The sequence below is a fragment of the Epinephelus lanceolatus genome, chromosome 8, assembly GCF_041903045.1.
Source record: "Epinephelus lanceolatus isolate andai-2023 chromosome 8, ASM4190304v1, whole genome shotgun sequence".
NCBI classification, from domain to species: domain Eukaryota; kingdom Metazoa; phylum Chordata; class Actinopteri; order Perciformes; family Serranidae; genus Epinephelus; species Epinephelus lanceolatus.
In genome coordinates, this window is record NC_135741.1 from 23287744 (window position 1) to 23301769 (window position 14026).

At 39.6% G+C, this 14026-nt stretch overlaps 2 protein-coding genes across 9 annotated transcripts; both read left to right on the plus strand.

Annotated features, from left to right (window-relative positions):
* Nucleotides 1-219: 219 nt before the first annotated feature.
* On the plus strand, nucleotides 220-3912 carry LOC117258069 (uncharacterized). 2 transcript variants are annotated; one of them, XM_033628539.2, is made up of 4 exons: nucleotides 220-366; nucleotides 1825-2152; nucleotides 2246-2326; nucleotides 2412-3912. In XM_033628539.2, exons 2-4 carry the CDS (start codon nucleotides 1837-1839, stop codon nucleotides 2690-2692), a joined length of 678 nt encoding a protein of 225 aa, XP_033484430.2. In that variant the 5' UTR covers nucleotides 220-366; nucleotides 1825-1836; the 3' UTR covers nucleotides 2693-3912. The 2 variants fall into 2 exon arrangements, with proteins under 2 accessions (XP_033484430.2, XP_078026151.1); XM_078170025.1 differs by lacking the exon at nucleotides 220-366 and adding an exon at nucleotides 620-639.
* A 2530-nt stretch (nucleotides 3913-6442) lies between these two features.
* On the plus strand, nucleotides 6443-13967 carry csad (cysteine sulfinic acid decarboxylase). 7 transcript variants are annotated; one of them, XM_033630008.2, is made up of 15 exons: nucleotides 6443-6708; nucleotides 7308-7409; nucleotides 7492-7634; nucleotides 7712-7838; nucleotides 7918-8008; nucleotides 9732-9954; nucleotides 10049-10128; nucleotides 10418-10472; nucleotides 10648-10764; nucleotides 10848-10912; nucleotides 11058-11139; nucleotides 11241-11440; nucleotides 12157-12208; nucleotides 12496-12585; nucleotides 12775-13967. In XM_033630008.2, exons 2-15 carry the CDS (start codon nucleotides 7385-7387, stop codon nucleotides 12946-12948), a joined length of 1524 nt encoding a protein of 507 aa, XP_033485899.1. In that variant the 5' UTR covers nucleotides 6443-6708; nucleotides 7308-7384; the 3' UTR covers nucleotides 12949-13967. The 7 variants fall into 7 exon arrangements, with proteins under 7 accessions (XP_033485899.1, XP_033485898.1, XP_033485900.1 ...); XM_033630007.2 differs by having other exon boundaries at nucleotides 6443-6704; XM_033630009.2 differs by having other exon boundaries at nucleotides 6443-6704; nucleotides 7335-7409.
* Nucleotides 13968-14026: the final 59 nt, after the last annotated feature.

Genomic DNA, 14026 nt, shown 5'->3' on the forward strand with positions numbered 1-14026 from the left:
TCGTATCATCTTATCTTTATTCAGATATTGTGTTATTATTCCATTAAACAGCTTCTCTCACTACAGAGTGCAATGCGTCATCACTTCCACCAGATGTCATCCAGTCCTCACAGCCACTGCAGAGTCCTGCAGTTTAGACATCCACCCACAGGATGGAAGCACACAGAAATATAATGCTGGTGGTAACAGATATTTTCAGCTGCAGTCTGTGGAAGCAGACAAAGAAGAAGAAGAAGCAGCGGGAGTAAAGAGGTCTGATGCAAGTGATCCAAGTCATGTAAACAGAGGAAATGTTTCCGTGTGTCTGCAGAAAGCTGTCTTTGTTTAATCGCGTTTATCCTATTACTCCAGCTGATACATTAAATGGTAAGAGTCTTATGGGAGTACATGGTGTCTGTGACATAAAGCCGTGCTCTGTGTTAGTGTGAGGCGCATCTGGAGCTGGAGGACAACAGATGCTGTGTCAGGAAACAAGGAAGTCCGGACATAGTGATAATCAGCATGGGACTGCTACTGAGATACTGGTGTGACGTAGTAACGAAGTAAACACAGAAACATACGCTTTATATATATATATATATTTTTTTTTTTTTTTCTTTTCTGAACAACATTGTAAAGGAGTCTTTAGGATTTATGGAGGTATTGTGCACAACATTGAACTGACTTTTTCATATTAACATGATCAGTTAAACTTCAAAAGAGTCTGCTTGGTAATAACTTACACATGTATGTGTTATTAAATGTGCAAAATGAATCATTCTGAATCATTCAAGGATTTAAACCCCATCAGCTGTCTTTAAAGCTAGGTCATAACCTTTATTCAGATGTCAGCCTCAGTAGCCTAAAATTCCCACACAGTACAGTGTGCCTCCTCAGCAACTAGGGGATCAATGGGCAAAAATTACTGTAGATAATCTGCTATTACCTATAAATGATATCTGTTACCCTTTGAAACCTGAGCAAGTTGGTTTGGATTCTTTCAAATACATGGGAAGAAGGCAATAAGCAACGGAAGATGAAATGGCCCAAAAGTAAAAAGCAAAAATGAGAAAGAAAAACAAACAAAAAAAAAGGTATTAAAAACAAAAAATAAAACAGAAAAGAAAGTTGAAAACAAACAAACAAGGAAATTACCTGGAAAAAGAGATAATTATGTAATATCATTTTAAACATATAATAATGATAATTATAAATATAATTATCCCCGTAGCGTTTTTTTTTTTTAATAATTTTTTTGTTATTTGTGGAAATTTTTTCCTGGTAAAAAACAAAAACAAAAATTATGATCAAGAGAGTGCATAGAAATTATAATAAGTCTGTAACATAATTATAAAAAATGTAATTATACATATAGTTTGTCCCTAGTTTTTTTTTTTTTTTTTTTTATAATTTCCTAAATCTAATTTTAATTTATTTTTTTGTTTGTTTGTTTGTTCGTTTCTGTAAGTTGTGGATTTTTTTTGACCAAGTTGCTTAATGCCATTTTTCCCATGTTTTTTTTTTAAGGAAATTGCACCAATTTACTCAGTGCTCAAAGGTTTGAATACTTGTGAAAGACATCTGAAAGTCTGAAAGCAGCACAAGAAAAGTGATGTTGCTCCAGGTTTTTCAAGGGTTAACCAAAGACAGTAAAGCTTACATTACTTAAAGAAGTAAACTATGCACCACTGTGAGAATCTAAATGTAAAATATCTGACCTGAGGACTGAAGATAACTGAGATTTGTTGAACTGCCACAATATATTGCTTTGCTTTTGCAGTTATTTTAGATTTGATGCATCCTTCCATTAAAAGAATCAACCATCAATTTATTTTCTCATTCCAGTGACATTTGGTCATGGCTGAGGATCCAGCAGCAGAAATCCAGCTACTCAGACGCCAGAAGGTCAAGCTGATCGAAATTCTGAGCGCAGACGCTGACTTTGTCCTGCAGCATGCAGACTCTCGCTGTCTGCTGTCTGTTCATGGGTACCAGCAGGTGAAATCCTGCCGTGTTCCCAGTGAGAAGGTGACAGACCTGTTGGATCACATCATCCACAGAGGTCCTGAAGCAGCGCAGGGTCTGCTGGAGCTGCTGAACGACCAGGCCCTGCAGGAAACCTTCCCATTGCTTCACTTTCTAAAGGATCTGCAGGTCAACACACTGGCTACAGGTAGGACAAAATCCGTTTGGTATTTTCATCAATTCCACTATGAAGCACTGTTCAATTTTCATATTAAATATAATTTTTGTCTTTATTTATAAGGAAGAAAAGAAACATCAAGAAAGAGAGAAACAGCTCCAGACTTAGAAGAGATCATTCCAGCCAAGCAGATCTGCACCAAAGGTGGGTCACACTACACTCAAAACTGTCCCTTTGAAACATTATAGAGACCGCCGCTTGCTTTATCTGCCTCTGTCTCATTGCACAGGCTCTCGCCCAGTGAAGGAGAAGCAGCTGATGACTGTGGCTCGTACCATTGGCAGATCCTGGAGGGAGATTGGCAGACTGGCTCTGGACATCCCCAATGTGAAGCTGGAACAGATTGAAGAGGACCATTCAATCCATGTAGAGCGAGTGTTTGCCATGCTGCGCTACTGGAGCACCTGCCAGAGGGAGAAAGCCACTGCTGCTCGCCTGCACTCGCTGCTCAGTCAGGAGGACTGGGCGCTGCCACCTGAGAGCATTGACTTCCTGTTGGAGACTGGCTGAGGCCTTTGCTGTCTGGTGCTATGTGAGACTGAACCCTGAAACACAGAGACTGTCATTCCACATCAGGAAATAAATAACACTTGAAGTCTTGAATACTTTATAGAATTACGCCACAGAGCCATTAAGTACCACTGACGCCTTTTGTTCAAGGTTCTTCATGTATGTTTACAAACCGTCTATAATGTTGCACCCTGATTGTTGTACTGTAATTTTACTATGTTGGTTTTTTCTGTGCACACCACATGCATTGCATGTGTCTCTGTCCTAGAAGAGGGATCCCGCCTCTGTTGCTCTTATTGAGGTTTCTTTCTTTTCTTTTTTTTACTGTTAAAGTTTTTAAAGTGGTGGTGGGAGGTGTCAGTGATCAACAGTGCTGGTCTTATTTCAGTGACAGTGAAAGTGAAACCTCTGTCGCAGACAAATGTCCATCATCATAAAATCATGAAAGTTTTGCTAGAGTTGTGACATGCTCCCTTGATCTTGATCGTTTGTTCTAAGGTGGTCTTTAAACTCAGTCCGGCTGTCTTAAGTCAGTCTTTTTCTTGTGGTGACATTCTGATAAAATCAAACATGTTTAATGATATCTCATGTGACCCTGCAACATCCCCAGTCTTGTGACTAAAAACTCTGACTTTGTGTCTTCAGATGTAAGTAAGTGTATGGTAGGCATTACACTTCTTGTCCATGACAGCTTTAATACAAAAAACTGAGTTTTGCTTTATGAAATTTCTTTGAAATAGGTGCCTTTTGTTTTCTGTTAAAAGTGTCTGTACTGAGGATTTTTATTCTTCTTTCAGTCAAGGAGAAGTGGTCATTTTTATTATCTCTGCCAGGCGTAAGCCAGTAGAGGACCAGGCGCTTTTAAGTGTGTGTGTGTGTGTGTGTGTGTGTGTGTGTGTGTGTGTGTATGTATCTGTCTGGCAGCTAATCTTGCAAACTACTGGACCAATCAGCCTAATAATTGGGCAATTTGTGAGCATAATTATGACTGTATGGTCAAAGACCTCTCATGGTTTGGGTGATTCAAAGTGTGACTGTTTTGTACCATCATTGACCATCATTGCTGACTTTGTACTTCTTTTAATCGGCCAGCAGGGGCCACATGTTTTCTGGAAATCAGCTCAACTACAAAAGCAAAAAACAATCTTTCTAAAGAAGTTATATTCTGGATATTAAACCTGTTTTGTTTAAGTAATTAAATAAAGCCCTTTACATCTGTACGTGTTTGTCTCCTATGTCTAACAGACCCTTAATGCATCACTCTTTTGACATATCTACCTCCCTGTCCTTCAGTTTCTCACCCTCTACACTGAACTTTCTACAACCTATCAGCACATATTCAACAGATTCCTTCCAGGTGCAAATCTCACATTTATCTGACACTGATTTTTCCATGGTTGCATTTAGTCCTGTATGTCTTAACCTTAACCCAGATAAAATCCTCTTTCCTACATTTACCTCTATCACACTTATAACTCTAATAGACTTTTGAATTTTGTAATACTCTCTGCCCTTATTGTCATTTTTTCCAAATTTACTGCCATGTCACAACTCCATGATGAATAACTGATTTTATGCACTTTTATCAGGTTTATCTGTAATCTCATTTCCCTCTATTCCAACATGTGCCAGTATCCAGCAGAACATGTACGAACATGTATTCAGTTGCTGTAGTTTCAGTTAGCACATATAACCCTTAATTAACAGATCCTCTCAGGCAGTTTGACCTGATTTATACTTTCTATTGCAGCTGCAGAATCTGAACATGCCACTACTTTAATTGATTTAACCCCCTTTACCCTCTGAAGATGGGAGGGTCAATTCCATTGGGCGCAGCTGTATGTCTATCCTCCTGAGACCCTGCATCGTCATATGAAAACAGTACATTTTAGGTTTGCTGTACCTCATACTTCATTCTGCTTACCTTAGTCTGCAGTCGATCCCAACGCAAAAGTAGACAAGGCACAAAACCTGATCAAATGTTATGGTTGAAACTTGTTTATTTGTGCTGAATAACATCTGTAGTTTAATACTGCATACAGATTTGATTAATTTTAGCAATAGTAACAAGCTTAGATGCTAAGACGATGTTAATTAAAAAGTACTCATTTGAAGACATGGGGACTTTATTACTGTATTATCACAGCATTTTATATACAGGCCAGTAAGGTGTGACAGACTTTTCCTACAGACAAAGAGGACATTCCTAGCTTGTAGTGTGGAGCAAGGAAAAATCATGCAGAGCTACAAAATGATGAAGAAATGTCTGCAAGAATATATAGAAATAGAAATATTTGCAATTTTGTTTTTGCACAGCCATATTCAGGTATTGAGATGAACTGTTTTAGACATGAACAGTGACCCCGTAGTAGTGACCCGTAGCATTACAAAATGTTGCATTGTTTTCAGTTTTGTCATTGCACAAAATGTTCAGGCATTGAAATAAACTGTTTTATTTTGTTTTTATTTTTCTGCTTCATTGTGACTATTAAAAATAAACCCACTGTCCACATCTTTCTTTCTTTTTTTCAAAAAGTACGTACTGTTCAAATATAATTATTAGTTTTTGGAGACCAGGGTTGGTTGTCACACTTTTTACTCTTGCTTAAGGTCTTGGCTTGAAATGGGTATCCTTCTCATTTTTACAACTTATTTTAACAATGTTTGATCTTTAAATGACTAAGGCCCCGCTCTCACAGAAAACGTTTTGCAAGTTGCAAAACATGAAGCGCATCACACTGCCTTTTTTTTTTTAATTGAATGCCACTAGTGAAAATAAAACACTTGCTGTGCCTTTTTATTGTTGCCAGGCAACCATGGACTTACCTCCTTACTTTAACCTTCCCGTGTAATCAGTAAACTGTTTATTTGTTTTATTTATTTGACAGTAATCACTATATAGTCCCTAAAATGAACAGGTAAAGGTACTTGTTGTAGCTCCGGTTGAGGGTGAGAGGCTGTCAGCAAATAGTTTGTGGGGCACAGGGAAACAGAGATCTGTGTAGGTACACGTGACCCTAAAAAAGAGGGTGGATCACGGGGAGTACCACCAGTTGGTCCAGGAGCTTCTCCTTGCTGATGGCCATTTCCAGACATATTTAAGGAGAACTCAGGGGCAGTTTGACAACCTGCTGTGTATCGTCGGGCTGTATAGCTCCAGGTATCCATCAAGTTTCTCCTCCATTGTTTACCAAATGTAAACTTGTTGTTGTGACCACCACAGAAGGCCTGCCTCTAAAATCATCTGATTGGTAATGGTAAAAAAAGATGAAAAAAAGAAAGAAAGAGAGATAACATGGGGCATTTTTAGGCTTTGAGTGGACATTTTTTCACCTCGGAGTTCAGAGCACTCAGGCAAAAACGCCAGGTGCCTAGAGCGCAGAAACTGGGAGCCCATCGCAACACAAAAAACGAAAGCAAAAAGCTTCATTCTTATTTAAAACAATTACAAAAAGCTGGCTCCAGCTGCTAAAACGCTTTATGTGTGATCAGGGCCTAATAACCTATAAGCTTTTAATAGGCTACACAAACAACACCAATGTGAAAACTCTGACCCATAAAAATGACAAAATATCTCCTCACCTCAATGTTTTGTGTATGTTCCACAAAATGAAATGAGCAGGCCAAACATGATGTCACACCGCCCTCTAGCGTAACTGTAATAAGCACTGTGACAACCAACCCCAGTCTCCCCTACTTATCAAGTCCTACCAATCCCAAATAGCTCAGAGAAACTGAAAGTGCATACCAAACAAAAGCTGGGGCAAAATGTGTTGGTGTTTCCCTCCTGTCAGTGAGCAGTGGTGAGGGCAGGGGGAGACACATACCGACTAATAAACAGTCTTGGCTCAACACCTGTTGCCATGGCTGCGACCCGGTTTCATTCGGTCCTCAGCTGCTCGGTGCCACTGAGGGCGTTTCAGCAGTAAAGTGTTCTGCCTGCCTCATTGTGCGGACTTGCAGATTTCGTTGCATTGGGCATTTCCCCTTGATCTTTGTGCTTCTACCTAAAGTAAGTAAGTCAACTTAGTTATATAATGTTTCTGTTGTACTGTGTTTACTGTGTTGTATCTTACAGACAAAGTTAGGACCGTTAATAGTCCTGGAATGAAATACATGGGTCAAAGATTTGTGGCTGTGTTTCACCTACTATAAATGCATTCATTTTCATAATCAAATCTATGTTTCATGCACCTTGCATTTTGGTGTGTGTTAATTTTGGCGACTTTTGTCATCATGCAAAGAAGGGCAGACGAGCTGTGCATATATTCCACAGCTACGCTAAATGAACTCATTATATCACAGTTGCTGCCTCTCAGTTTTACTGTCTGTATACTTTGATAGCAAGTAAATCTGATGCTCTTAAATATCATGTTTAAACAGGTTGACATCAAGGGAGAAGTATATGTTAGAAGATCTTGTTTCATTCATGATAAATACACATGTAAATTGATAAAAACCAATTATTTTTGTCACAGACACTCATGACTCAGAGGTAACTATATTCTGTCACCCATTTTTTCTCTTCAGCTCAGACACATTAAGTAACTTACTGTGGGACAAAGGTTGACTCCCTCCCACTTCTATTGTACCTCACCCTGCCTTTGCTTTGTAGCCATTTTCCTACTGTCTGCCTTGTCAGCACAGCCAAATAAAGGGGCAGAGATTTGCCAACTTGTCAGAGGCGTGGATATGGCAGACATGCGTCCATTTTCAGGTGAGTACAATGCAACAAGTGTATATATTCTTTTGTAACACTTGACATTTTGAAGTGTTTATGTGTGTTATTGTTCTAAAAGCAGCAGATGAGCAGGGACCAGTGAATCACCGTGACCTAAATGAGCCACTAATCGACCACTCGGAGGGCCAACACTTCCTGAATGAAGCCTTCAAAATAATTATAGAGGAGGTGCTCTGCAAGGGCACAGACGTCAAGCAAAAGGTCATTAAAAAAATCACAATGGTGCCAGATTAAAGTGAGTATTCTGTACAAAACTCAGAATCCATGTGTTGTTGCAGGTATGTGAATGGAAGGAGCCGGAGGAGCTGGCTGTGCTGCTGGATCTGGAGCTGAGGCCGACGGGAGAGCCACAACAGCAGCTCCTGCAGAGAGTCAAAGATGTCGCCAAGTACAGCATCAAGACAAGTAAGGGTGCCAGAGACTGTGGAGATATTTAAATAGGCTGACCCTTTTTTCATAATGAAATTTTTCTTGGTTCTTTCAGGTCACCCTCGCTTTTTTAATCAGCAGTTTGCAGGAGTGGACTATCACGCCCTGGCTGGACGATTCGTCACTGAGGCTCTCAACACTAACCTGTAAGAATTTAACATAATGTACGACTAGAGCATTTAAGCACATTATTATACAGGGAATAGGTGACTAAGTCTGTAAAATATGATGCAAATAATACAATAAATACGGTAATATGACTGTGTTAGGTAGTGGTTGAAGAAGTAAAGGTAGCAATAGCCTGTAACGTTGGCTGGCACAGACAGAACAGACGTAAATCTACAAGCACAACTCCAGACAACAAGTTAAGAGCAAGTCCAAAATCTTTAATCAAAGAAACAGGCAGAGATCAAATCCAGGTAGGTAAACAGAGGCAGCGATTTAGAGTCTGGAAAAGCAGGCAGAAGCAGAAGGCTCAAGAAAGGCTGGCATGCTTTGCATAATGCAGAACACAATCTGGCAAAGGCCCTGTGGAACTGGGCCAGTGTATATATCACTGTGGTAATAATCAGAGAAACTGGAAGCAGGTAAGTGAGGGGGAGGAGCAGGTGGTGAAACTGGAGTGAAGGGATTATCAGAGGGCAGCTGGGAGTGCCCTGGCCTGAATGAAAGAACAATTAGTTGCATGGAAAACCAGGCAGAATAAATGACAGATCTGGAGGGATTCGTTACGTAACCACTGTAAAAATATTCCTACATTCAAAAATAAAAGTGACAAAGTATAACAACAGAAAAATGTAGTGAAAGTATCAAAATGTAAGCGTATCTGCAACACAGAATAATAGTCATTGTGATGGAGCCACAATAACATTCTTTGTATTTGCTTTGATTCATGTTTAAATAACTAGATGCAGTTATGCTGTTTGTACACGGGGGGGTGCACTAGAACAGAAGAATGCAGGTAATATAGGTAAGGTGTAGGTGATGAGCAGCAGGCGTGTGACTGGGGAAGTTTTTTGACTGTGTTAAGTGTGGCATCATGAAGATTTTGTAGCGATTTGAAGCTGAAATTGATGAGAGGAAACTAACCTTTGACGGACACTTACCTGTGATGGACTCTGAAACTGTTATGTGGAAACTTACCTGAGATGAAATATGGGCATGCAGTATTTAACCTGTGTCAAAATAAATGGGTCACCGCAGTCAAAGAAACCTGACAAAGTGGACATTAGTTCATTGTTGGTGCCCAGAACATGCATCCGAACAAGTTCTCCCTGTTCACCCCTCTGAAGCCTTAAATGTAATGTTTTTTATTGAAAGACTCATATTGGACAATATGTGTTGTACATAAAATCTGAATCTGGAAAGTTCCATGTCACTATAGCCTTTAAATAAATGTACTGTAGTAACACTCAAGTGAAGCAAACTACTATTGCTATGTAAAGATGTAGTGGAGGCCTGAGCAGAGAATGAAGTCACGCTGTTCTTTATTGTGGTGTACATGTCTGTATCCCACTGGCTAGCTCATTGTTGACACTTTCCACTGCATTCATACGGCAGGTACTGCTGATATTGAACACATTGTCGTGGAAGTATAGTGCCCATGCTCCAGTTTCACCCTGGTTAACAAAGTTAGTTCTGTCAGCACCGTTACCGTAGTTTAGCATTGTATAGAGTTAGCACTGTTAGCTAAAGTTAGCTGCTAGCTGCTGGCTCAGCCACCACCATTTTAAGAACGATGTGCAGACAACTCATGCGCTCTTAATTTTACATAGAGCTGGGGTAATATTTGTGAGCCTGTGTAAAATGTGTAGTGAAAAGCTATACAATATGAAATACAGTCCTAAAAATACATTTTGTGTGTCACAGCTTCACATATGAGGTGGCCCCGGTGTTTGTGCTGATGGAGATGGAGGTGCTGAGAGGGCTGCGGCAGCTGGTTGGCTGGACAGAAGGTGATGGTCTTTTCTGTCCTGGGGGGTCTACCTCTAACATGTACGCTATGAACCTCGCACGCTACCGACTCTTCCCAGAGGTCAAAAGTCAGGGGCTGTGGGGTCTCCCACGACTTTCCATCTTTACATCTCCAGAGGTCAGGAATGGTTGGGGGCTGATGACACTGAGGAGAGGATGAGATTGAAACTGTGTCAGAGGATCACACTGTAATGTATGTGATGTCTTTCCAGAGCCATTACTCTGTGAAGAAAGGGGCTGCCTTTCTGGGCATTGGGACAGACAATGTCGTCATGGTGAACGTGGATGATGGGTAATGTGTTCAATATAAGAGGGACAATTGATTAATAGATGACTCCATCAACTTTCTAAAAGGTTGACATTTCAGAAAAATGGTTCCATTTAATATGAGAATTTACAGCTTTTCTCTATTTTATGTAATCAAAGTGGGATATATTTGGATTTTTGGATATTGGTCATATGAAACAAGCAATCTGAAGGTGTCACCTAGGGTGTTATTGCATTATTTACTGGCTTTCATCGCTTATTCTAAACACTAAAAATGATAACTTTTTCTTTGCCTTTTTCCATGCTCACGTCAGAGGCCGCATGATTCCAGAGGACCTGGATGAAAAGATAAAACTGTCAAAATCTCAGGTAAATTCACAGATGTTTAGTAAGCACTCAGATCTACAGTATCACTGTGTTTTGGGTTGCTTGTATTGGTTTTAATAGTGAGGTATTACTCGCTGTAAAACGTATTGTACGTCTTGCAAAGCAGAAAGCACTAAGTACAAGACAACTGTGTTCACATTTAGTCTGTTTCCACCAGGGTGCAGTGCCCTTCCTTGTAAGCTGCACATCAGGGACCACAGTGCAGGGTGCATTTGACCCACTGGACCGCATAGCTGATGTCTGTGAGAAACACAAGCTCTGGATGCACGTAGACGTAAGTCCTCGTGTGGAAGAATAGTCCATGTCTATCAGATGTAAGAACATGTATAGATTTGTGTGTTTTATGGTGTGTTTCAGGCTGCCTGGGGAGGGAGTGTGCTCTTCTCCAAGCAACACAGACATTTGATGAAAGGGGTTGACAGGTATTAATATGCATGCCCGAAAAATGTGTTTTCATTATGAGGAAGGCACGTTTTGTCTGACATAGTTGGGCAGATATGGTCATAGAGAAAATACAGATGATACATTGTTTATGGTGTGTGTGTTTTTGTGTCTGTGTGTGACAAGAGCAAATTCAGTAGCCTGGAATCCACACAAGATGCTGGTGGCCGGCCTGCAGTGTTCTGCCCTGCTGCTTCAGGATACCACGGTTTGAGGCTACAGCATTATCCATCACACATAATAATGTTTATCATAAGGTACCTCTGAACTTTTTGAACTTTTTTGTCACTAAGTTCTCCTTCTCCTCAGAACTTGTTGAAGAAGTGCCACAGTGCCAACGCCACATATCTCTTCCAGCAAGACAAATTCTATGATGTGAACCTAGACGTGGGGGATAAGTCGGTGCAGTGCAGCCGCAAGGTCGACTGTCTGAAGTTGTGGTTGATGTGGAAAGCTGTTGGCTCCACTGGCTTAGCCGAGCGTGTGGACAAAGCTTTTGTTCACGCAAGGTAGGTATGCAGCTGTAGCACAACACGAGCCTGACATAGGTTGGGTAATAAATTAAAACATATCTGATCTTAAAGAGGCGTTGTTTAAAAGTGATGCTACTTATCTGCTATCTGTTAGCAGCACAGTGGTACAGTGGTTAGCATTGCTGCCTCACAGCAAGAGGGTTCGTGGGTGGGGTTTGCATGTTCTCCCCATGTCAGCGTAGGTTTTCTCCAGGTACTCCGGCTTCCTCCCACAGGTCAAATTAATTGGTGACTCTAAATTGCCCGTAGGTGTGAATGTCAGCGTGAATGGTTGTCTGTCTCTATTTGTCAGCCCTGTGATAGTCTGGTGACCTGTTCGGGGTGTACCCTGCCTCTCGCCCAGTGTCAACTGGGATAGGCTCCAGCAACCTCCAACAGGATAACAGATAATGTGAATAAAATGAACGAATGTATTCGTCTATCTCAATTTTTGCACGTCAAAATAATTTAACCGTCTATCAGTGAGTTAGCTATATAGGTGTTGATTTTCCTGCGGGTAAATATCAGAAAGAAGGTACATTTGGGCCGTCCTGCATAGGTTAGGATACTTGTAGGCTACTTTTGACATCTAATCCAATCTTGAATAATACGGCAGGAATATTATTATTTTAATCTTCATTTATTTTAGGAAAACTTTTAGCTGAGTTGTGATCCAGACCAACAGAAAGTGAAAATTATCATCTCTCCTGCAGGTATCTGGTGGAGCAGATGAAGAAAAGAGAAGGGTTTCATCTTTTGCGTGATGTAAGTAAACATCTCAAGCATACTGAGAAAGATGAGTTGTTTTCTCCCTGCAAATTAAATTTCAATTTATTATTTATTTGTTAAATCCACACAATCCACAGGCAATTGGTAGCTGAAATGCAACTTCTACATATCCCTCTTTTTACATACTACACATGCAATTAAGGGGGTAGCGCAGGGTCGGATATGGTACCACGCCCCAGGAGCAGCTTGGGGGTTCAGTGCCTTAAGATATCCATAACAATTTAATTTCAAAGTACTGTGTGTGTTTCTGTTTCCATGTACAGCCAGAGTTTGTGAATGTATGCTTCTGGTTCATACCACCCAGTCTGAGGGGGAAGGAAGGAGATGCAGATTACCAGGACAAACTGGCAAAAGTAAGTTTCTGTATTACATCAGCGGACTGGCAACATAAAGAATAAAGATATTAAATGTTTAACTCTTCTGTTGCACACATGCATTAAGCACTCAGACTCAACTTTTTAATTATTTGTAGTATGCATACTTAATTAAAAAAAAACAAACAGCTGACTGTGTGTGTGTGTGTGTTTTGTTCTTGGTAACAGGTAGCTCCGGTAATCAAGGAGCGCATGATGAAACAAGGCACTATGATGGTGGGCTACCAACCTTTGGGAAACAAGGTCAACTTTTTCCGCGTTGTTGTTTTGTCTCCACTGATTTCGCAGAAAGATATGGACTTCTTCCTTGATGAAACTGAAAGACTGGGAAACGACTTGTGAACAAAAACACTGTTCTAACGCTGTTCTAACTCGGAGATACGACTTGCGTCATTAAAACAGCTACTGTAACAAGAGATACTAAACTCTGAAATCTGAGGACCATTGATACAAATATAAATAAATTAATTAATGATTAGATAAAGTACTGGGCCTTCATTTGTTTTCCAGTGAATCTAACAGCTGTTCTGAAATCAGTTCACTAGACAGTTTTTTGAAACCATTTGTGCAGAGTTGGGGAATTTTTATCCTAACATTTGGAGATGTAGCCTGTTATATTTTACTTTTTGTCCATCATAAAGTCTCTGAGTGGAACACAGAAACCTTTCAGTCAGAGACTTTACGATCAACTTATCACCTTTAATTACTTCCATAACTCTAGAAATGCAACCATTATTTTCATTAATATTTTGTTCTATAAAACATCAGCATACTTTATCTTCAACTATAATGTAAGACAAAGAAAGCAACAAAATCAGCTGTTTGGAATTAAATGACTTCATGTTTTATTGATTTAAAAAATAGTTGATTACATTTCTGTCTCACATTTTATTAATCAACTTTATTGAAAAAATTATACAACATTTATACATGTGAACTATTTTTTTAGAAAGTAAACTGTATAAAGCATTAGCGTAAGGTAATTGCAATAGTCCCGCTATTATGACAGGAACTAGTGCATGCAAGTAACTATTTATGTGCCTACACTAGTTACCATATAATCTTATTGTCTCGTCACATGATCAAATACAGACTTGATAGCCTATTTGTCAACACCAACATATATATTACCCAGAAATCATCATCGCATATATGTGCATGACAAAAATTTTAAGGGAAATAGGGAATTATTAATTGAATTGAATAAGTTATTATATTTTATTTAGAGATTGTGTAGAATAAGCAGATATTTTATAACATATTTGTTACAGATTGCGATTGACAATTTTACAAAAAGACCAAAGAAAACCATGATGGAGATGGGTTGTCCGTTTCAAAGGCAAATAAAGCAAATAACACCACCTTTTATTCAATGTGTTTTTTATTTAACAAAGGCATTTATCTAAGGTAGCAAATTGAA

Excerpts from the sequence above, each read along its gene's own strand:
- csad (XM_033630008.2), top strand. The coding sequence starts at position 7,385 with ATGGCAGACATGCGTCCATTTTCAG. Across the intron at positions 7,635-7,711 it reads GCACAGACGTCAAGCAAAAG|GTATGTGAATGGAAGGAGCC; the intron begins GTCATTAAAAAA and ends GTGTTGTTGCAG. Across the intron at positions 12,586-12,774 it reads ACCAGGACAAACTGGCAAAA|GTAGCTCCGGTAATCAAGGA; the intron begins GTAAGTTTCTGT and ends TCTTGGTAACAG.
- LOC117258069 (XM_033628539.2), top strand. The coding sequence starts at position 1,837 with ATGGCTGAGGATCCAGCAGCAGAAATCCAGCTACTCAGACGCCAGAAG. Across the intron at positions 2,153-2,245 it reads GGTCAACACACTGGCTACAG|GAAGAAAAGAAACATCAAGA; the intron begins GTAGGACAAAAT and ends TTTATTTATAAG. Across the intron at positions 2,327-2,411 it reads CAAGCAGATCTGCACCAAAG|GCTCTCGCCCAGTGAAGGAG; the intron begins GTGGGTCACACT and ends CTCATTGCACAG.